This window comes from Azolla caroliniana, unplaced genomic scaffold, assembly GCF_043228905.1.
Source record: "Azolla caroliniana isolate FFs.n. ecotype wild unplaced genomic scaffold, voAzoCaro1.0.p SCAF_9, whole genome shotgun sequence".
Classification (NCBI taxonomy): Eukaryota; Viridiplantae; Streptophyta; class Polypodiopsida; order Salviniales; family Salviniaceae; genus Azolla; species Azolla caroliniana.
The window spans coordinates 1,136,613-1,160,835 of record NW_028230444.1 but is presented as its reverse complement, the minus strand read 5'-3'; the positions used below and the strand labels follow the sequence as shown (position 1 = coordinate 1,160,835).

Here is a 24,223-nt window from a genome sequence, read left to right as displayed (position 1 = left end):
ATATAAGATTGTTTCGGTGCATGCACATGTTTCGAAATTCATAGCAACAAATGGAAATGCATAACGTATGCTTTACACATAATGCTTCTTTCAATGCATCTTATGAAAGCCTTTCAAACAAACCTTTTCAATCAAACCCTTTTAAACTATGCACAACTTTTGTTGTATTTTTCATCAATAAGTATTGACAGCTATTTCAAAAAAAATTTAGTGTAGGCACCTAGAGAGCTTCATGGATATCAAATTTACTTGTTGCCCAATGTCAATTGTGTTTGGCTCTTTCATTTAAAGATAGATAGTTGCTCCAAATGTGGCACGTTAGTGAGACTTCAAAAAATGTAGACAAAATGTAAACAACAATTTAGGCATAGTCCAAACGAGGAGATGCTACTAAAGTATAAATTTGGTGGCTCAATAAGGGTTGTCTCATAATTGTGACTATTATATTTCATGGAGGCCCCCCTCCTTTCCTTTATCATGCATTACAATTCCTTCATGATGCGTCTACATATTTCTCGATGAATGAGTATTTTCTTTTTATGTCATGCATGAGTCATGGCTTCAAATCATAGTTCCTAATATTCGCGTACGTCCAATTTACTGGACGTACGCGAACGTTTGCAAACGTACGCGTATGATACGCGATATTCGTTTGGCTTCTTTCTTTTTTTTTGACTTTTTTTTGGTTTTTTTAATTTTTGATATTCATAATATTTTGTGAATAGAAGTGACATCTGACACACATACACACTCTCTCTCTCTCTCACACACACGAGAACTGACATATTTTCTCTCTCTACAAAATCTAGATATCTAATATACATATTACATACTCCCTCACACAGACAAAACCCATAGCTCCTCTCTCTCTCTCTCTCTCTAGAGTCTAGATATACACTCAATCACTATCTCCTCACACATGCAAAACAGGGCTTCTCTCTCTAGATCACACATGCTCTCTCTCTCTCTCTCTCTCTCTCTCTCTCTCTCTCTCTCCCCCTCACACACACACACACTATGTACACCATATACACCATATCTATATATAATATATCTATGTACCGCGTATGGATTTCAATCATACTTGGAGCCTTTTCACGTATGAGTATGATACGAATATTGGCGTTTGAGTATGACACGAATGGGACGTATGGCTAGAACTATGCTTCAAATATGTGCATGGGTTCATGCTTCACATATACTACATGTGTTGCACTTATCTTCACAATCATCTTCTTCTTGAAACAATCAAATTGCACTCACCCATATGTGCTCGATTCTATCCTCTTGTCTACATATGCTCATTTGCTCTTTCATGCACCTTGGCTTGAATTCTCTTTGATGGGAGAATGGGCGATGGGACGGTACTTAGAGACATAGACTATGCATACTTTGTTACGTCTAGGTTAATGAGTCTTCGTGTCATGCTTTACTGAATGCTCCACCTACCACACTTTACTTGTCATGTTTGTTGCTCTCACATTCTTAGCCATGACGTACATCTACACACATTTCTCTCTTAGTCAGAATTTGTAGTCTAAATTGCAATGTTCATCACTTAACAATATATGTCAAAATTGACCTTTTAGGACACATCTATTGAAGGCATTCAAGATGTTAGTGTTGGGAATGCAATCATTGATGCTTTTATTATACGGAAATAATGTGTTGAATGTTAAAAAGCTATTATTGTAATATTTGGAGATCACTTATAATTATTTGAACAATTTTATCCAATTTGTACAAACATAAAAAAAACATTTCAACATACAACCAACATGGCATTGATAATGTCCTTTGATTTTTTCATGAACATGTTCATATGTTTACATCAAAATAATATCAATATCATATTGTATCACTAAAAATGAGACTTAATGGGCATATTTAATGATTTTGTGCTTGATTTGCCAACCCTAATCTATCAGTTAGGGTCTTTATAATATAGATCCTTTTTCTATCAATTGTCAAACTAAATGTCAACACGATTGATCTTGTAAAGCGTTTAAATTGTTATCAATGTCCACCAGTGTTAAAGTTGGTAGTATCCAAGTTCTCATGGTCATGTCATTTGATCATGGATATCATCTACTCTTTAATTGGTACCAACTATCACCGCTTCCACATGTCCACTTATAAGACCTATTGGTATCTTCCAAGTTGGTGGATTGTCCTCATTTAGTTGTGATGCAAGAACTCACATTCCCTTCTTTTTTACCCGAATATCATAAGAGAATCAAGTGTGGAGATTATATTTAAGGCCAAGTGTTGTGAAGGATATTTGACAATGTTTGTGGCTCATATAAGAAGTCATTGCATTTCTAGAATCATCCAATACAATGTTAAAAATAATATTAGCACAATTATTCCTAGTTTGCATAGATGGTTGGTCAAATTTTAGGATCCAAAAGACAAAATAAGCAAAAACAAGTACATGGGAATGGTCCATGCAACTCTCATTGTTTTGCTTTAGAGTTCATGGTAAATTTCTTTCATGCCTTTATATCGAGCAGTACTTGAGAAGTATGACATAGGCTAACATTGACTATCAAATTATAGACACGAGAATTTGTTGACTCTCATACATACCCTATCCACCTCGGGCGTCCAAAGTTAGATTTACCCAAACGTAGTTCTCTCGTAATCTTTCAAGGAAAAGAGTTTCTCATGTATGTACATTGTTAACATTAAAATTCTTCTTCAATCAATCGAAAATTAGCAAAAATGATGGAAATTTGAAATCAAGAAGTGTAGAATAGAATTATTAGGAAACTATGTTTATTGTGACACATGTTGCTACATGGAAATGGTTTAAAGTTGTCTAGGGCCAAATCTATGTCTCTTAGCACATAGACAAGTATATTGCCACTAAAGCCATTGTTCTTCATCTCCTTAGCACACCAGATTCGTCTCTTCAAGTGTTAAAATTTTCCATGTTCACCTTGACAAGCCTCATCAAATTTCATGTTGTGTGGGATGACCTTTTGGAATTGAACCACTTCACTCATATAAAACGCAACTTGATCACATTATGAAGGAAACATAGATGTGCCCTTGTGTGTCCATTGTTTCATGGAGTTAGACGCAAAAAAACCATTAGAATCCCTTCAAAACTATAACATTTGGTTCTAGGAAAACTATTTTGAAACAATTCATGTCTAAAATGAATATATTAAAAGAAAAATTATGAATTTCTATGATATTGTCAACAATACCATTGTTTCATGGAGTTAGACGCAAAAAAACCATTAGAATCCCTTCAAAACTCCTTGGTCCTAGGAAAACTTTTTTGAAACAATTCATGTCTAAAATGAATATATTAAAAGAAAAATTATGAATTTCTATGATATTGTCAACGATACCATAATAGCTAAAAGTAATTTAGGATGCACTTGTTGCAGAAGTTCACCTAGTAATAAATTAGATCAATGTAAGAAACATGAAAACACCTACAATGATACCACAATGCATCATGCATATAGTGACATTAGTCACAACCTCATGCAAATTCATGCTCAGTCTCATTGGTAGACTCCCCTTCCAAGATAAGCAATCCCATCAAAGTTATAGTATTGGATCCTTATAAAATTACCTAAAACAAATTCACATCCAAGATGAATATGAGAAATGAATGATAATCAATTTCTTGGATATTCCCCACAATACCACAATAGTTGAGAATTCATTAGGATGCACATGCTAGATGTCAATGTTAAACCTGTTAACTTTCTATTGAACATGCATCATTTTTTATTATCAATGCAACAGATTCCTTTGCAATTAAAATCATTCTCTTTACTAAAAATCCACCAAAGCAAAATTTTAAGCATATACATATATATAATTGTTTTCTCATTATTCCTCGAACTTTTAAAAAGTGAAATCAAGATATGCAACATGAGGATGACTGAACACAATTAGTTTATCAAGGTCACAACCTAGCATGCTCTAAGCATTGGACTTGAGAAGTCAATATTCTTTTGTCACAAATAAATCTGAAATGTACATAAGATTTTCAAGCAACTACACACATTAGAGATACCTTACTAGATGAAGACACTTATCCATGGATTTTGTTATGGTTTCATATCAAACAAATAGAGGAAATTTTTTCATTACGAAAATGACACTATTTATTCTTACCAAAACTAGTGTTAAGGGCCATGAACTAGTTGGCTTACTCATGGAGATTTATATTAATAAATAATATTGTTTTCCCAATCAAATATCTAGCAACAGGAATCCCAACCTTACCAAACAATATTGACAAATAGTATTTTAAAAACTCAAAACAACTTGTGCATGTCCCCATCAAATGATCTTGAAATCGGTTGACCTAAATCGACGAATGAAACTATGGAGGACATGTTACGTGCATATATCTCCCATAGAGGACAAAATTGGATTATTACATCGCAAATATCAACCCTGGACGTTAGGTTCAATATAAGGAAATAAGGCATATTGATTATATTCAACCTTATCTCATTATTAAAATCAATATTAACTCTCGTAGAGCCCACATTCCTCTGCACTTGATCACACAAGCTAGGTACTGAAGTTGCATTATGACATCAAAATATGTCACAAGCATGCAAGGTATGAAAAGAAGGGCTACTAGAGGATGTATATCACTCATTTTTTACATGCTCAACATATAGTGCAATTCGTAAAAGCTATGGTGACATAGTAAAAAGGAGCGATGACTTGAGTGTCACACGAAAGAAAGTCCACTAGAAGACACACATCAAGAAAACTTGTGTGCTCAAGTCGCATGGTAATATATTGGCCTCTATATGGATGCCAAAAATGATCTAATCTAATATGTTGCAACAAATTACAAAGCCATATACCTTGCCGAACATGGAAATTGCACTTAACATTGATACATGCGACAACCTATCCTTTTTCTCACCATTCACATCATGGTTTTCATATGGCTTAGCTCACATTATCTTCAATGTGAGATGGGGCACAAGAGAGGAGACTTGTTGATGAGTCTATAACATTTTGATACAATACCCCATGTTCGTTAACTCAGTTTGTAGTACATTCTCAATCTCGTCCAGCATGTACACAAATTTTCTTGTGGTCACAACGTGCAATCTCAATTACAACAATCAATAAAATTGAATTGTTTCACTTTTGGTTCCATAAGACATATTTGACCTTCAAGGATGATAATAAAATCGATATATCTCTCATAAATCTATTAAAGGATAGTCGGAAGATGGATCCTTTGTTCATCATGAAGATGTTTATGTATTAGTTGACCACATTATGGAACATGCATGAATTCGTAGCAATGGATGTTATAGTGTTGGCCAAAGGGATGTAAATACCACATCCTTGGTTGAAAACCACCATGATTATATTTTATATAAAACAACCCATTGGGTTTTTAGAGAGCAGGAAATGGCTCCTTTAAAGTCTATAAAAGTGTATTGTGAATCACGTCCCAAAGTCAGATACATTCATGAATTCTAATGACTATCTACATAGATGATGAATTTGATGTGTTGTACAAAGAAAGTTGAAAATAGTAGCATCACCATTCTCCTCCTTGATGAGGATTATATGCCCATTGATAGCAGAAATGAGGAATGACAATTTCTGCATTAAAGGAAAAGAGCATTTTCCATGAAGAATTGGGATGCATTGGTGTCATCCAAGCTCAAGCACTTGGAAGACATGGTTCACTAGCCATGTGGTGAGAAAGAGGGTTAGGTGTTTCTCAGTGTCATCCAAGGGGGTGGTGATGATCGTTAGTGAATTGTCGATAGCAAAATATAGAAGCTTCAAAAGGTGTCAAGATTATAGGCAAAAATGCATCATGTGTAGGTGGTTGAAATGGAGTCATCACAATAAAAAAAACATATCCATTAAGCTCATCTAGTATGATAACAAAGGTTTATTAGGACAAGTATTCCTCTTGGATTTCTAATTGACATATTTGACCAACAAGAGTCTACTCCAACTTGGCTACGTTGATATCAACCAACTTTCTTGTCTTCTCACCACCACCATAGATATCATCTTCCCCTTCAACCACCAACATCATTGACTCCATTGTATCCTGCATGTTTGTCCTCCCAAGCTCTCCCAAAATCCTAATATCCAACAGGGCTACATGCTCAGATTTCCAATTAGACATTGGGCTCATCGAAGACGAATGTGCTAAGTTTAGAGAATTATAGCTATCAGTAAGCCCATGTTTTGATGATAAGCACTTGGTCTTAAAAATGTTTAAAAGTGACACAACACAAGAAGAAAATAACCTATGCTCCAATGTGAATGCAACCCTATCAATGAACCCACTCTCAAGAGCAAAAATGTGCCGCATTCTCTAGCAAAGAGCACAAGTCCACACATCATACTCATGTTCTAGCAAAGAACTTGTGCTTCCTCCTTAGTCGTATGCTCTATTGTTGAACTCATATTCACAACATATTACTATCATGACCTATCAAAGCTCATGTGCTCACCACCCACTCATGCACTCTAGAGATAAGAGTATGTGTTCACCTCACTAGGTAAACATATGCTTTAGTAAAGTGAACATGTCGGACCTGAGTTGCAACAAATATGTTCAAATGAATCCGCCGCCATGGCACACCCAACCCATCTTAAGAGAAAGGACTTGATTGTCGTTTGAACCTTTGAGTGAGACTTTTTGCGAGCTCACAGCTGGGCAAACGATTGCAGGTTATAGAAAGGGAATTTGAAGCATTAGAAGAAAGGAAGAGAAGGTGCAACGACATCTCCCAAGTGAGCTGAACTAGGACCCAGGAGGGTTAGGCTCTCCGCTTGCGGGAACGTGTGTGGGCAAGGAGGCATTGTGGGTCGCCCCATCCAGCAATTGAGTCAAGTCAGACCAACATGAACCAACTGTGAATACGTAGGTGTACTTTGGGCGGGCATTGAGTCATATGTTGTGCATTTTGTGGGCGAGGGGGAGGAGGTGTAAAAGGATGGGCGGTGGGCATGACGAGGTTCGGAAAGGGCGGATGGGCGGGCGGACACGACACAACATGGATGGGCGGGTAGGCGGGTGGACACGACACGACACGGATGGGCGGGCGGGCGGATGGACATGACACAACGCAGATGGATGGGTGGACAATGGACATGCCCATCCCCATCCCCTATCTCTACCGTACTGTGGGCATGACGAGGTTTGGAAAGGGCGGATGGGCGGGCAGACATGACACGACATGGATGGGCGGGTAGGCGGGTGGACACGACACGGCACGGATGGGCGGGCGGATGGACATGACACGACGCGGATGGACGGGCGGACAATGGACATGTCCAGTACCGGGGGATCCATGGCAGGGGAGTGGTGATGATGATGATGGGCAGTACGGTAGAGACAGGGGATGGGGATGGACATGTCCTTAGCTAGCTTTCTTCATTGATTCATTGATTCATTGATTGGTGAGGAGCAGGGGAGACACCCCCACATGGCTTCTTTGTCAGGCATCAGGACTAGCAGGAGGAGGAGGAGAAGGAGAAGGAGAAGGTGCAGGAGCTTGTTGCCCATGCCCAATTGAGAAGACGCGGATATGGCTTCCCCTGAAGAAGACGAAGACGGCCACTCTGACATCTACTCCACTGTAGTCATCCATCGAACCAGAGAAGATGAGGATGGTGTTGATGGTGATGGCCATGGCGGACTCCTCCAGTCGGGTGGCATTTATGCCACCATGCTTCGAAGAGAAGGTCACGAAGAAGAAGAGGAAGAGGAAGAGGAAGAGGAGGAGGAGGAGGAGGAAGAAGAAGAAGAAGAGCCCCCTCTTCTCTTGCAGAGCTTGGCCAAGCGATTTGCAGGAACTGATGCTTTTGATGTCACAGAAGATCCCTCTGACATTATACCTATCTTCCCTGCCAGAGATGACGATGAATCCTCTGTTGTTCTTCACAGTGCTACCACTTCTACCGAAGATGCCGGAGCTGTTCTCAGAGGCGATGATTTCTCCGCTGCGATCCGCTATATGCAAAAAGATGCACACATATCTCGGATCCGAGCTCGGCAGCAGAAAGGAAAAGAAAATTTACAAGAAGAAGACGATGATGACTATGATAATGGAAATGATAGTTTCTCGACTTTTGTTGTTAAAAGACCGGATAAGAAACAAGTGCCACTATCGGGTCCAAGACTCGGCACTTCTCGAAATGATAGTTCAGATGTTTATTCAACAATATTGCATCGAACTGGAGGTGAGAATGCTTTCTCGACGGTTGTTACCAAAAATGGTGACAATACAAATTCTATTTCGAGGGCTGTGGAGAGTTTTAGGCGTGAGAAGGAAACATCAGAGAGGAAGAGAGGGTTGAAGGATGCTCGAAGAGATGCTCATGAAAAAAGCCAACGTGTTGGAAGAAGAGGAAGTAGCCCTGCACAGGATAATGTGATTCGAGAAGACCCCACCTTGAAATACGAGCTCCTTGATGAACTCGGTAAGGGTGTAATTGTTCGGATCCGTAACTTATTCCAAATCATCTAGTTGAATGTGATATAGTAAGTTTAAAAATGAATTCGATTGATTGATATGAAGCTGAGAAATATTACAGTCCTTTAATTATGTATATTACTAGATCGTTAGATTTTATTATCATGCAATACATGTGAAAATGAGTAGTGATTCTCAATTTCAAGGACTTTACTAATGAATGACACAATCAAGAGTGCATGCACACTGTGACTGTGAGAGAAGGAAGGATGGAGATGAAGCCATGCTTGATTTATAGAAGAAGTTGCAATTGGATGCTCCTACACCATTTCTCTTTGATGTAGATATGTTGCTCATGGTAGAATTACACATCATGCATGTCATTGTATAGCTAATGATCCCAGTGAAAACAAGCATTAGTTTTCACAAGTTATGATAAAGATAGAATACATGATTTTGGAAGAAGTACATATATGAGATGAGACTTGGAAGTTTTGTTTTTTGCTATTCAACCAATCGCTAGAAATATTGAACTGATGACTGTGAATGTGAAGAATATATTTAAGATTATGGGATATAGATATAAAAGTCAGGTTGCTGTTTGAAAGAATCTAGTGAGAAGGATTCCATAACTACTAGAGGATTTTGACAAATTTTTCTGTCAACACTGAAGATAGATATGGTTGTTGAAATAACAATTGCTACAATGAAACATCTAAAGTTCTATATACAATGAGTGCTACAGTTGAACATCTAAAGTTCTGTCTGCAATAAATATTATTGCAGACAAAATTTCTTAAGCAAATTAAAAGAATAGCTGCAAAGCAAATATTGGAGAATCTTGGAACCAAAGATCACAGGAGCCTCTGAAAAGAGTGTATAGGAAAACGAACAAGTTATCATTACCATGTATATCAATGAAATGCCAGTCAGGTGTACTATATATTGAATACAATCCATGTTGTATTAACTAGATAGTACATTTATTCATGGTACTCTCAGGTTTTATTGCAAATTCAAGACTCTAATTGATTATTCTTCCTAAATTTACCAGAGTCTTTTGTAATGTAGGCAAAGGATCCTATGGGTCAGTCTACAAGGCTAGAGATCTTAAAACATCAGAATTGGTGGCAATCAAGGTTATCTCGTTGAGTGAGGGGGTAAGACAAAGCAAAACTGTCGGATGTTGAGATTGACATGATTACTAGATCTCTCTCTCTCACATAGTTATATTTATATTAGGAAGAAGGCTATGAAGACATTTGTGGAGAGATCGAGATGCTCCAGGAATGCAATCATCCTAATGTTGTTCGATATCTAGGCAGTTATCAAGCAGAAGAGTATCTTTGGGTATTATCCTAACCAGAGTCCAAATCTGTTGCCAATAATTTTAAACATATTGTCAAGATACTAAAAGAGGGACTTATTATGACAGATTGTAATGGAATATTGTGGTGGAGGAAGTGTGGCGGATCTGCTGCAGGTGACTGAAGAAACATTGGAGGAACGCCAGATTGCCTATGTTTGTGCGGAAGCCCTGAAGGTATATTTCTGGTTCTATTATGAAATGAAAATTATAACACTCCAGGGCACTTCATTGTATTAAACTTGAAGACTACCATGGACATATGACCATAATCTTCTGCCTCTGTTCAATACAGTAATTTCAAACATGGAATACTGCATTATTAGATTATTCATCGATGAGATTTTAATGCAGCATATCAATTTTTTGCTCATTGCAGGGCTTGGCTTATCTACATTCTATTTATAAAGTTCATAGAGACATTAAAGGTGGTAATATTTTACTTACAGAGCAGGGAGAGGTGAAACTTGGTGAGTACCCTCTGACTATTGCTTAAAAAGGAGTTAGATATTCCACTTCTATATATGACGTTTATGTTTTATATTGTCTTATTGTTGTTGCTCGTTTTGCACTGAAAAAATCTTGGTGATACCTGACTTTCTCATTTTGTTGTCCAGGTGATTTCGGCGTCGCCGCACAGTTGACAAGGACACTCTCTAAGCGTAACACAGTATGCTTCCACTGCCCTTGTGCTTCTGATATACTTGCTGTTGTAATTTTAGTAGAAGATTGAGAAAGTATTGACACAGAAGGATCTTTATTTCATATTATTTCTTACAATAATGCTCCTGTATATAGGTGAGAGGTCCTTATATACAATTTTCTGTGTAGTACATGCATGATGCTGACTCATTGAAGTACATTTTCAATTTGTATTATATTTTTTATAAGTGACTCAATATATCTTAATGGTATAGCGAAAGAACTCTTAACAAAGAGGTCTTTGGTTTGAGTCTAGAAATGTATTAAGAAATGTATATATTGCTGTTTGAAGTTCGTATTTAAAGCAGTAATCATGACGTTTATTTTATTTGTAGTCTATAGGCACGCCACATTGGATGGCGCCTGAAGTGATTCAAGGAACTCAATATGATGGGAAGGTAATGAAATTTTGCTGTACAACTTTATACCATATGTAGAATTATGGAACACAGTAACATCCATTTATGCTATAGGTGGATGTCTGGTCGCTTGGAATCTCTGCAATTGAAATGGCTGAGGTGAAATAATTTTGCTTTCTACCATACAAATTTCAGGAACTTTTTATTTGCTCATCACTAACTTGTTTGATGTTTTTGTCTAGGGGCTTCCTCCAAGATGTCATGTGCATCCTTTACGGGTAGGATTATAGGCATTTGTGTAGTTTGGAACTATTAATTTGATTTTTTTCACTAATAAATGGGTAGTTTTCTCGACAAAGAAGAATATGAGCTGAGCTCTTGGATATCTACTGAATTTCTGCATGCTGTTAAATTGTGCATTAAATAAAAACAGTTATTTATAAATGAAAATGATCTATCTATTATTCTAGTGAAGGAACCTTTAGTTGCCGCCTTGAATCATTCTATCATATTTGTAGCATGGTCCTATGCTTGCTATATTAATCTATGCCAGTATGTAAAGATGAAGCCCCTTATGAAAGCATACCCATTTTACCATAGCATAAATATAATAGTGGAATATTGGTTTTTTAGGTTCTTTTCATGATATTGAAGGAGCCTGCACCCATGCTAGAAGACAAGGAGAAATGGTATGCTTGTGTTATTGGCAATATGTACAATTGTAAAACATGTTTTATTCAGAATTGAATGTCTGAAGATAATCAATGCATTTACCTAAACTATATTGTTGAAACTTAGAAGAATGTGTCTGGAGACAGTGGAAAAACAATAAGATGAATAGAACATATTGCTGGCCACTTTCTACTAGGAGAGAAATATAGATTTGATAATGTGTTTTTTGGAGTGAATTATAGAAAAGGTCATTAATGAGGCATGAAAAGACAGATTGTGTGTAGGAGTTTTGTGCACGAGGGAGTTCGTCTCTTCTTTTTCCAGCAAGGAAGTTGTATTAAAAATTCTTTGATTTTGTTTATGTGATCTCTGAGTCAACCATAAGGATCAGAGATGGTCACTATGATGGATCTAGGACCAATGGAAAATAATTCCAATCCTGACAATCCAAGTTAGTGTTAAGAATGAAATAAAACTCCAACATATTCAACTTAGTTAGAGAAAATGGCATCCAGTTTTAATGGAAATGTTTCTCCAATTCTATCGTACATTATCTTATGTTAGAGATCGATTCAAGACATCATATAGCTTTCTGCTCCTATTCTGCATCTTGCTCCCAATAAAATATAAATTGAAAAAAAGAATGCACATAAGTCAGCAAGAAATAGCTCCCTGAATTCACTGTATATGAATGAAATTAAACTGTTCACTTCAAATCTGACACTGCTGCAATGTTCTATTGGATAGCCCTTTTGAGTTCTTTGATCAATTGTATGCTCAGGTCGTTGATATTCCATGATTTTGTGGCCAAGTGCCTCACGAAAGAAACCAGAATACGCCAATCTGCTACAGACATGCTTGAAGTATATATCTTTCATCAAAATTCACAATTTTTTTGTTTTCAGAGTTCTAGATTATATGTTTATTCACATTATAAACTAGGTGTGCTAAAGTTGCAAATGCTATGCTGCATTTTCTATTTCAGCACAAGTTTATAGCAAGATGCAATGGCAATGCTAGTTGCATGCTTCCAAGAATTGAAAAAGCAAGATTAATTATGTTGCAAACCGTGCCCCAAAGAACCCTACAGAATTTGGATACATCAGGGGGAACAACCTTGCCTCAGGTAGAAGTTTTGTAAATGCTCAATTTTCTTGGGCTATCTAAGTTTTATCAAATTTCGGTTGATTAAAGCTATTTGTCCTAACTTCTTTCAATCACACTAATATTTTGACAGCAACGGTCTTGGGAAAGAGGAAACACTGTTAAAATGGGTGAAGTATATGGTGCCACTGTACTTGTGAAAGGGGAGAAAACAACTACACAGGAATCTCTCAGAAAGAGTTCACAAGTGCAAGGGACAACTATTGTACATGATGGTGAAGGTAGATTTAAAAATACCGTTAATGCTTTGTTATCAATATGATTATGTATTTATATGATTTGGAAATTTGTACCAGAATTTGCTGAATTCAACACGATGGTTGTGCATTTAGAAGATTCAAGCAATCAAGTTGAATTGCAGCAGGCAGATAATACTTCGGAAGTGAAGAAGACTGAGGATAATGCGGATTCTCTTGCTGAAGGATTTTCAGATTCAAAGTTAACTTTTTTTACATATAACGTTCAATATTTCATCTGTGGTAGCATTTCTATTCTTGTTATCAAAAATCTGAATGCTGAAATATGATGACAGAATAGAGCATGTGCCGAATCATGAAGGAGCACTAGCTGAAGTTGAGGTGCATGGGGTAGACCCTGTGGCAACACAAACACAGTCCTCAACTCCTGTTCAGCAGAGCAGTTTAAATGATACAAAACATATAAAGGGAGTTATTGAGAGTGGGGAGATGTATGCTGCTCCTGTGCTTTCTACCCCAAGAGGGTTGCTTGCGGGTGGTCGCCAAACTTTTTCCTTGAAAGATAAGGTGATTGTTGTTGGTCTTCTTTTTCAAGTGTTTGACTTGATCCATTAAATTTACGAACCTTGAATTTCCCCGATTTCCTTGAGTTAATATTTTATTTCCTAAAATAACCCCAAGTTTCTGTTCTATTTCTCATCCTTCACCCATCCGCTTCTATCTATCTATCTCTTGGAGTTTAGAGTGATTTGGAGAGAGACAGGATGTTTACCCAGGGATATTTAGAGAAATAGTGAGAAACTTGTAGATACTTTGGAATTTTCCGTCAAAATTAGTCTGTTATTCATGGTGTGGATATAAATGATTAAACAAACATGTTGTGACATTCTTTTATTATTCTCTTATGGAAATTGTCTGTAGCTACTTTCTTTCTATTGTGGAGGGAATACCGTGCCTATTCCATTCCTTAGAGCAACAGACATCTCGCCCCTTGCATTGATATCAAACAGCATATTTGGTGAAGAAGAAGTTGACAAAGGGAATTCAGTAGCTCTGGAAGCCGTACAAGAACTTTATAATGGCGGAGGCCTGGGCGATGCACCTCCAAAAAGGGGAAGAAAACCACTAACTAGTGAGGTAGTGTGTGATCTCAAGACGCAACTCATAGTATTTTAAGGGAAAAACTCCAAAGAATGCAATATTTTCTTTATTTCCCCAAATGGCCAAAAGTTAATCTCTGTTTCCTCAAATTTCCTTAGCGATAGAAAAAGAGGATTAATTGACCTTGTAATTCTTCAAAAATAGCACCTATAATTGAGAGACGGGGATGAATTGACCATGCGATTGCTCAAATAGCACATATAATTTTACTTTCAGGGATTTGGCCAAGGACATTTGGGGAAATATTGAAAACCTAGGGGCATCTTGAGAATTGGAGAAAACTTGTGCATTTCAGATTCTTTTACTAGTATTTCTTATATCTGTGTTTCAGTTTTGAAATAGAGAATTATGTTATATTATTACTTTTACAGCTACCCCTTCCTTCAAGTGTTCATAAACGCCTTGCCACCAGCACAACTTTGCCGAATTTAGCTCGAGCCTTGGCATATCATAAACTGTAAGAAAGAAAATTATATGCAATGCAAGGCTTATAAACTTGATTTAATTCATGAATGTTAGCTAATACATACTCATTATACATGATGTTTTAATTCAGTTGCTATGAAGAAATGCCTTTGCAAGGTTGGCAAGCAGGGCAGGAAGAACTGAAAGTCCAAAATTTATCAGATACTTTGAGAACAATCTTGCACCTCTGACCCTCAACTTCTTCCTTTTTCATTTGGATTTATCATCCTGGGGGGAGAGCATTGCATTGCAAATGAAATATTCAAGAATCCTGAATTTAAGATTCAAGTCTAGAATTTATTTGGATCAAGATATTCAACAGATTATGAGATGCAATTTTCGAAACTGGGAAGTGTGTTCAAAATTCCATTGAGCATGTAAAGGGTAAATAGAAAGAAGGCTAGATGAGTGACAATGCTCTTGGATGATTCAGTTCATATGTATAATACACGTGGAGAATCATGTATTTTGAAGCTTGGAAACTTTTGGATTAAAAGTTGAGAGCAATTGCATTGTGGCATCGTCAATTGGGACAAAACTGATTTATTTGCTTATAAGGACCTGTACCACAAGAACACACAGATTTGTAATGTCTATAATTTAATCCTTTTTTGTAACCAAAAACACCTTTATATCCATGAGGACGGCAATATGATGTTTACTTTGTATGAGACTCCAATTCCTAATGTGAGCTGCACAATTCTTGTGGTAACCATTCATGGCAGTTGGTTCTGGAGCTAGACTAATGTCTGCTGAACTGTTACTAAAAGAGTGTAGCATTTGTTATTGACCAGAAAGGTGTCGAGATTTGAAAATACTGATTGAATTATTGTAAATATTCCTTTTGGGGGGTTCACCTCAATTTGAGGCTTACCGTAGTTAATATGATGCATTGCTATAGATCATCATAGTTAATGGGTACAACGTGTCAAATGAAGACAAGGAAACCATGGGTAAAGCTTGGATCAATATGAGGTCTGGAATGAGAGAATTAATGATTTGTGCACACACACACACACACAACCACCCCTTGCATTGCACATAATTTGCTTATCTTTTTCATCTACATGCTTGATCATTGATAGAATTATATGTCAGTTCTTTACAACATGGTTTTCAAGTAGAAATAAGCTTGATTGAAACGCTTAGTCGAAAACATATTATTTGGGATGTCAAGATAGGATTTGGTAGGACGGTTTGGTATAGGACAAGCCCAATAGACACCGCCCCCGGTGTTGATATGTTCAAAAGTGTTGATAGACCTATCTAAGAAGATGCCTTAAGGTGATGCATAAGGGCTATATGTGTAAAAGACCATGGTTAAGCGGTACACTTGCTTTCTCCCCTTGTGAGAGTAGCTTATTTGCTCAAACTAAACATGTTAAGTAAAAGTTATGCAACAATGTGAAACAATTTCACACGGGTTATATACATATATATATATGCCCCCATAATTGGGGTATTGGCCATGCATGGCTCATGAGAAATCTTCTCCGGGGAAGCCCTTAAAACATCTTCGTTTGTAGTTCGATTGTGAAGCAATAAATTCAGTAGAAAGCATGTCATGAGACAAGGAGACATGGCCAATGAGAAATCTTCACTAGGGGAGCACTTAAAACATCTTCGTTTGTAGTTCGATTGTGAAGCAATAAATTCAGTATAAAGCATGTCCTGAGACAAGGAGACTGGTGTGGGGGTTCCATGTGTACGCTTGGTATGGAGCTTCCGCCCCAATCTCTAGGAATCATTGAGCGGTTCGGTTTCGACTTAACCGGTTTGGGGGTTTTCAAATTTGAACTGAACCGTCTCCGAAACCAGTTTATCCAAACCGATTGAGCTTTAACTGGTTTAGCCCAAACGGTTTGGTTCGGCTTGAGCCATCCCAAACCGAGCTCAAACCGGTTAAGGAGGCTCAAGCCTAAACCGAACTGAACTGCTGAACTGCGGAGCCGGTGCCGACTCCTATGGATGGCAATCTCCATGGCTGTACTACAGTGAAGAAGGCACAAACCAACAGAAGCCCACATCATAAATTGAATTAAGAGAGTGTGTGAAACCACTGACAGAACTGAGATAGAATCATGGTGATAGCAGCATTGAGCAGTATCTTAGGAAAAACAGAGCAGCCAATATGCCTAGGAAGAGAAAGACCAAGAAACGCAGAACCTCTTCACGCAAGAGACGAAGAAGAACACCTCGACGCCCTCGACCCCGCACCAGACCCCCGCCAAAGCCTAATTCCCCTTCTTCTGATGAAGATTTCAAGGTAAGCCAAGAAGAAGAAGAAGAAGAAGAAGAAGAAGAAGAAGTAGAAGATGATGATGATGAAGAAGAAGATGTTGATGATGATGATGATGATGAAGAAGAAGAAGAAGAAGAAGAAGAAGATGATGATGATGATGATGAAGTGGGGCTAGGCTCTGAAGGACGAGAATATGACTTAAACTCTGTTGTGAGATGTTTGAATCGCCGCCCGAAACGGCAGCAAAATGGTCATAGGGATCGTGTCTCTTCCCGTTCCGATGCCCTGAAGGATCTTGATGAAGAATTTGACGTCGATTTGCAAAGAGCTCTTGAAAATGATTTCCTTGAGAGAGAGAGAAGGAAGAACCAGTTTTCTTGCCCCAGAAATGTCTCTTTGTGTGCTTCTTCTTCCTCCTCCTCTTTTCGTACCACATTGGAAATTGCTCAAAACAATGAAGAAGAAAAAACAGAAAATCATATTGGTGATGATGATGAGAAGCAGAAGCAGAAAGGTAAAAGGAAGATATTACAGGATGAAAATGGAAGAAATGATGCAAAAAAACACTGTGGAATGAGAGTAGACGATGAAAATACAAAGGTTTGCGGTGTGTGTTTAATAGAGGAAAGCAAAATTGAGCAAGGGATGCTTGATTGTTGTGACCATTTCTTTTGTTTCGGATGTATTATGGAATGGGCGAAGGTGGAGTCTCGATGCCCAATGTGTAAGCAGCGATTTGTTACTATCACTAAACCAGGTGGTTCTGGGAAACGGAAAAGAACTGTCCGGATACCATTTCGAAACCAGGTATGTTGAAACATTTTTATTAGATAAAGTATATACAATCCATAGCATGTGAGTTCAACATAAATGAGGTTCTTAATACTATCTATTTTATTTATACATATTTTTATGTTATCTTTGTCATTTACATACTGAAGTTAAACTCAGATTGTATAGGAGATGACGTTTTCTTAATAGGCCTGAGTTTAACATTCAAAAGGTTTTTAAAGCCCTGCATTTACACCCTATTTAGATCAATTATGCTATTTTATATTTTTATAGTTTTTAGGTTACTTACATTTGTTACATTACTTACATACAGAAGGTGTCATACACTGATGGATTAGGAAAAACTGTGTTTTTTATTTATGGAGAAATCATAGATGAAGTGTTTTTAATTGGCCTGGGTTGAAATTTAATTCATTTACACCTCATTTACTTTATTTACATTGTTTATGCTACATATGGTTCCAGAGTAAAGTTGGTTACTGATAATCTCAAATTCAAGAAATCTATATGCAAAACTTGCGTAGAAAAAGGGCGTTTTTAAATGAGATGGTTTTTGACATTTGTATTTAACTGTAGAGGGCAATATAATCATCATGCAGAAACACTTAGAATTTTGAGAAATTGCATCACACAGTGCTAAAGAAAGATGTTCCTTTTCAGGTTTATGTGCCTTCAGATGAACAAGATATACCCCTAGAAGATCCATATGCGGATATTGTTTGTATGGAATGCCATGACGTTGGTGATGAAGGGCTGCTTCTCTTATGTGATCGATGCGATGCTGCTGCCCACACATTCTGTGTCGGCCTTGGGATGTCAGTACCTCTTGGAGATTGGTTTTGTAGAGCATGTCAAGCATTGATAAAAGAGAACTCTGACAATGAAAATGAAGAGGAGGAGCTTGTTCTAGCTCCTGACGCTGATGGCAATAATGAAGGACAAAGTGATGAAAATGAAGAGGGTGAAGAGGAAGAGGCAGAGGAAGATTCACTTTTAAGATCCATTGTAGCATCCCCTGAGTCTTCTCGATATCAACAGCCAAGACAGCTGAGACAGGTGAGAGAAACACTTGTATCTTCATGCACTCAGTTGAGGTCACGTTCATCAAACATGATGCAGAGGAGGAGACGAGTAAGATCACAAAGTAGGAGAAGGATACAAAGGAGATTGTTGGGTCGGCGTAGGGAGAGGGATCCAGCGGTATTGCTTTCACAAGCAGTTAGGGCGATTTCATCGAGCCATGCCTCGATCTCTAGCTCTCAAATTGGGTCTGCAAGGACTGTTCCTCAACAACGTAGGTTGCAAGAAAGAATTCACTTCATACGTAGCAATTGGGAACAGATAGAGACAGGAAATTCTGTAGTTGCTGATATAAATATGCAAACAATCGATCCTTCTCTGGTGGTAATTTCTGGAATGAATCCTATGGAAGTAGAAAGAAATAAGGCCACTCCATATGAGGATACCGGAGAATCCTCGCAAACAACACGCTATGAACGAAATCTCATCGTAAAGAGAAACCCAAAGGCGCCATTGGATCCTTGTGAAGGTGTTGTTCCATTGGCTTCTTATAGGCAAATAAATAGTGACGTGGTAGCTTTACCTCCATCAAATCCATCAAGAGATGTCAAATTGGAGATTGTTGGGGAGAGTGATGAAATGGATAGGGATAAAGCAAGCTTAAGAAATTCTCAAGATCACACGAGTCATGATCTTCCATGCTATCAACAGTCTAATGGAAAGCATAAGCTTGAACTTCACAAGTTTTATAAATGTAGTGAAACGAGTGCTAAAGACAAATCATATGCAAGTAAAACTGCTTCAGTTGATGCTGAAAAGCATATTTATATATCGCGAGCTCGGAAAAATGGTGTGGGTGATGTTGGATCATCCTCTCAAGATGGCTTGAAAGTGCATCTTACGGAGATAGTTAAGAAACAGATATGGCCTTGGTATTTGGCTGAGGAACTTGGTATGTATTCATGGTTTCTTGACTTAGCAATAGTATATATATTGGAATAATTGATAGATGAAAGATAGTTAATATCCATATATATTCTGTTCATCTTCTTCAGGTAAAGAGCAATTCAAACAGATTGCGAGGGCGGCGGTGCATACGTTGCTTGCTTTATGTCACTTGGGATCTGATGGGTTATCATGTTGGCATCTCGACGCTGAGCAAGGTAACAGTCCCGTAGCTAACTGTTGTGGCAAATGCTTTAACTCTCACGTTGAGAAAGCAGTTAAATCTGCCAAAGATAGAGTCATCCCAAGTTAATCTAAGTTAGTACGACTGTCCTAAGAACAAACGTATATAGAATTAGGTGAAATGTACATGGATTATTAATCATTCATTCACATACCTTCATTGTCATCCACATTGTAAAGAAGATTCAAGGAAGCTCTTGTAGTTGGACTTTATGCCACATTGTTGAAAAGCCATTCCTTTTTTCCCTTTTTATTGAAATTGATTTCTCTACCATGTGGATCTTATGTGTGTTGATTGATTAACTGCTATGGATGTCAAAATTGTGTAATCAAAGTATGTATGAAATTGCATATAGAATGGTTTCAATAGGAAATGATTCATGAATCTGTATGTAAAAAATATCGTTCTGAACATAGTGTAATTGCCCAACCTTAATACGTATGTACGAAATTGCATATAGAATGGCGTCAATAGGAAATTATTCATCAATCTGTATGTATAAAATATTGTTCTGAACATATAGTGTAATTGCCCAACCTTAATACATTTGTACGAAATTGCATATAGAATGGGTTCAATGGGAAATGATTCATCAATATGTATGTATAAAATATTGTTCTGAACATGTAATGTAATTGCCCAACCTTAACAATAAACAACCAACTAAGAATTCATCTACCCTTAGTGATCAAATGTAGAGATGCAATACTTGTGCTTAATAATTTGGATATAATTTGTCATTGTATAATAATTCCATGTGGTATGTATCTAGGCTTTGCATGATGATTTTCTAAACTTGTCATTGGTTCGGAGTCAAATGGTTGTTAGGGACATCAGGAGTAGTACAAATACCGTATGAATTTAACATATTGAAGGTGCAACTAAGTTTTTAACTAAGAAGGATGAAAATGTTACTCATTCTTTATTATTTAGCTTTAACTTTAGCCTTTAACTGCAACTTCTTAGAGCTTGTAATTTGCAACTAGAAGCATAGCTTGTATATGAAAGACTTAGAATTAGAATTAGAATTTTTATCGTCCATGAAGAGGCCAATTTTGACCTATGGGACCAGAGTATACATGTGTTCTTGATATGTGTCTCCTTCCTAAGAAGGGGTATTCATACATTGAAGCACAAAGTCTCTATGTGTGAATAAAGCATACACATATGAGCTCAACCTTCTCGGTGTGGTGTCTTAAGTATGGCACTTAAAGTTATCACTCCCTCTTAGTATGTTAGCATATCTTGAACGAATTGCACTATATGTCGAGCATGTGAAGAGCAAGTGACATTCATCCTTTACCATGCCTTCATTGCATACTTTGCATGTCTTCAAATTAGTTACATTTTGATACCATGATGCAACTTCAATACCTAACTTGAGAGATCGAATTTGAAGTAGTGTAAGGGCTCTACGAGCATTACTACTCACTCATATTGGTAATGATATAAGGTTGGATATGATCAATAGGTATTCTTGCTTTATAATGAGACCAACATTCAGGGTTGACATTTGTAATGTAGTATTCTAGCTTTGTCCTCTTAGCATCGTCCCACTTCATCCTTAATGATTCCACCAACCTTTCCTCAATCATTACATACTGCATAGCATTGCCCGAAAGCTCTAAAAGATCATCCAAACCCCATCTTTTAAACCATGTCCTTATGTCAACAACCCAACCGAATGAGAGAATCTTACTTTTATCATTCTTTTGTAGCTTACATCCAACATTCCAAGCAAGGTGTGGTAATCAATGATTCGGCATATTCTTGACTTTTGTAATGTATTTATATACTCTTTGGAGTGCCAATAGCTCTATGGGTCGAACACCTCTTTCCAAGAGCATAAGTTGGTAAGAGGGTAGTGCATTTAATTCCTATTTGCCTCCTTAAAAACATCTTTTGAATTTTCTCAATCTCATTCCATGCATTAAGAGAGATGGTGCTACCCCATACTTCTACTCCATAAAGCAATACTTGAGTTACCATGGCATTGAACAACATTAGTTTTACTTCCCATTCAGAAGTATCACTTTGGTTGCATTGGTTCTCCAAAAGGTAATACGATTTCCAACCGGCTTAGAGCCTAGAATCAAAGCATGCATTCCATTTATTTGTGGCGGGTACATCAATACCATGATATTTAAAGCTTTGAACAAATTGTATATGTTCACCTCTATATGTGAGCATAGGGTAATGATGAGGTTGGATGGTTTGCACTACCATCATTTTTGTTTTCTCCACATTCACTGCTAGTCCACTACTATGGCTAAAGTCTTCTAATACCCCAAGTAAATTTTGCATACTATCAACATCATATGAGAAGAGTACCACATCATTTGTATATAGAAGCAATAAGATAACATGTTGCATCAATTTGGGGGCATTCAATGCTTCTTCTCTTGCAACCTTATTCACCACTTCTTCTAATTTATCAATACATAAGCCAAAGAGTGTGGGTGATAGTGGACATCCTTGCTTGACCCCCATGTTACTTAAAAAGTGCTTTGAGAATCCACTATCCATTTACTTGATGAAGATTTTAATAAATTTGAATAGAGGGGGAAATGTTAATTGATGAAGATTTTAATAACTTTGAATAGAGGGGAAAATGTTAATTGATGAAGATTTTAATAACTTTGAATGTTAAGGTTACATTTTAGTTTTTTCAAAATATTTATTAATTCGGAATTTTGTTTTTGGATAAGTATGCACGTATTTTTTGCACCAATGTGTTAAAGTTTAAGTATGATAGTAAACAAAAAAGTGTACAATTTGGTAGAGTAACTGGAAGGTACAATATGTATAGAATCATTCACAAGGTATCTATATATAAATAACCTTTAATCGATACATGTATTAATAGAAACTTATTCTCTATCCTAACTTACTAGTTTGAGGCAACCATGTTAATTTGCATATGTGATGGTAGACACAGATGTAATTCTCTCTTCTTAGAGCATTGTATGATTTGACCTTCAATGCATAAAAAGCATATAAGAACCATATTATATGTTACTCCTAAAAATGTGTAATAGAAATGGATATTACAAGTGTTGTATCTTCATAGAGTGGTGCAAATGGCTATACATTTAGGAACGCAATAGGATTCATGTAATTGAGTATATGCCATTTTTGGAGGGATCTTTACTTGGCTAATGAACATCAAAATCGGCTCATATGAGCTCATTGTTCTCACTTGTATAGTAAGATGTGTCTATAACTTTAAAATGAAGATTATGGTAATGAACATCAAAATGAACTCATATGAACTTATATTTCTCACTTGTATAGATGTATAACTTGAAAATGAAGATTAGACATCTTGAGTGGATAAACCATGCATTGTATTGTATGGTAGAAAGTGTCTAGTCCTTTGGCCTTGAGGTTACCTCTAATCATAGATTGATTAAATGCTACTTGTCACTTGGCAATTGGAAAGGAGGAAGAATGCATTTGATAACATTTGTCATAAAAAAGAAAGTAAATGTTGGGTTTTCAAGAGATACCTCTTTGACAGTTATGTTACATTGATAGTTTTCTATGGTGCCGAAGTATATAAATATAGTATCACTAAATCCATTTCCATTCAAAGCAAGTAAAAAAAAAAGCTAGATTTTGAGTTTAAAGGAGACGAAAGATTTGAAGAAATGATTTATGCATTACACTTCATTCATGATGTGTCAGTAGATTCCTTTGTGAATAAAGCTTTTTTACAAAGCTAACATCATTGTCTTCTCTATTAGGTGAGTTACATTAACCCCATCTTGTATACATGCTAGGGCCCATTTCTTTATTTTCCATCTAAAACCATTGTTTCCACACTACTTAGTTCACATTCTCTTCAATGTGAGACAAAGCATTGTGACACATGCAACGAGACTCTTCGATTATACATATCGCTCTCATAGTTGCAATTTACTCTCTCAATTGTAATTTATTAGTAAAATTATTGAACATTGTCACTAACATACTCCATACTATATGAAAGTACTGTATTTTGGTTCATCAATCATATTCGGTCTCAACGAATGATAATCCGTTATATTTCTCTATATGTTATTCTAATGTTTTGATGTAATTTTCCTTATTTTTGGTATGTATGTGTTCCCCCGATTCAAAATTTTTTAGAGACAATAAGGTTTTGAAGTGTATGTATATGCATATGCTAGTAAAATTGGTGGCAATAGATGTTTACACCGACACACTCTAAGAACTTTTCATGCTTCTTTATCATGGGTATTATTTAAAGGACCAATGCTAAAGGCCAATTTTAATGGATTTAAGGGTAACATGAGTGAGAAACCATTATCCTAAACTTTAGGACAACCATTAAGATCCTAGAATAGAAGGGAAAATGTGGTGGTCTTGGTGCCTATATATAGAGTTCAATTATATATAGGGAACTTTTGGGATATTGATGGGTTTTGTTGTTTCTCTT

General features: G+C 36.8%; 2 protein-coding genes across 3 annotated transcripts; both read left to right on the top strand.

Moving 5' to 3' along the window:
- The first annotated feature begins 7,501 nt into the window (after positions 1-7,501).
- On the top strand, positions 7,502-15,251 carry SIK1 (Protein kinase superfamily protein). Of its 2 annotated transcripts, none has more exons than XM_087324705.1 (18): positions 7,502-8,460; positions 9,525-9,613; positions 9,696-9,803; positions 9,889-9,996; positions 10,199-10,289; positions 10,437-10,489; positions 10,857-10,919; positions 10,995-11,039; positions 11,123-11,158; positions 11,514-11,569; positions 12,334-12,415; positions 12,538-12,678; positions 12,790-12,937; positions 13,013-13,154; positions 13,249-13,480; positions 13,835-14,050; positions 14,446-14,531; positions 14,631-15,251. In XM_087324705.1, exons 1-18 carry the CDS (start codon positions 7,566-7,568, stop codon positions 14,728-14,730), a joined length of 2,691 nt encoding a protein of 896 aa, XP_087180831.1. In that variant the 5' UTR covers positions 7,502-7,565; the 3' UTR covers positions 14,731-15,251. The 2 variants fall into 2 exon arrangements, with proteins under 2 accessions (XP_087180831.1, XP_087180830.1); XM_087324704.1 differs by having other exon boundaries at positions 7,502-8,466; positions 9,531-9,613.
- Positions 15,252-16,644: 1,393 nt separating this feature from the next.
- LOC147859741 (uncharacterized) lies at positions 16,645-20,053 on the top strand. Its single transcript, XM_087324706.1, has 3 exons — positions 16,645-17,588; positions 18,234-19,545; positions 19,649-20,053. Exons 1-3 carry the CDS (start codon positions 16,671-16,673, stop codon positions 19,849-19,851), a joined length of 2,433 nt encoding a protein of 810 aa, XP_087180832.1. The 5' UTR covers positions 16,645-16,670; the 3' UTR covers positions 19,852-20,053.
- The last annotated feature ends 4,170 nt before the right edge of the window (positions 20,054-24,223 follow it).

Excerpts from the sequence above, each read along its gene's own strand:
- SIK1 (XM_087324705.1), top strand. The coding sequence starts at position 7,566 with ATGGCTTCCCCTGAAGAAGACGAAGACGGCCACTCTGACATCTACTCC. Across the intron at positions 11,040-11,122 it reads CTGCAATTGAAATGGCTGAG|GGGCTTCCTCCAAGATGTCA; the intron begins GTGAAATAATTT and ends GTTTTTGTCTAG. Across the intron at positions 12,416-12,537 it reads CTGCTACAGACATGCTTGAA|CACAAGTTTATAGCAAGATG; the intron begins GTATATATCTTT and ends TTTCTATTTCAG.
- LOC147859741 (XM_087324706.1), top strand. The coding sequence starts at position 16,671 with ATGCCTAGGAAGAGAAAGACCAAGAAACGCAGAACCTCTTCACGCAAG. Across the intron at positions 17,589-18,233 it reads GGATACCATTTCGAAACCAG|GTTTATGTGCCTTCAGATGA; the intron begins GTATGTTGAAAC and ends GTTCCTTTTCAG. Across the intron at positions 19,546-19,648 it reads GTATTTGGCTGAGGAACTTG|GTAAAGAGCAATTCAAACAG; the intron begins GTATGTATTCAT and ends CATCTTCTTCAG.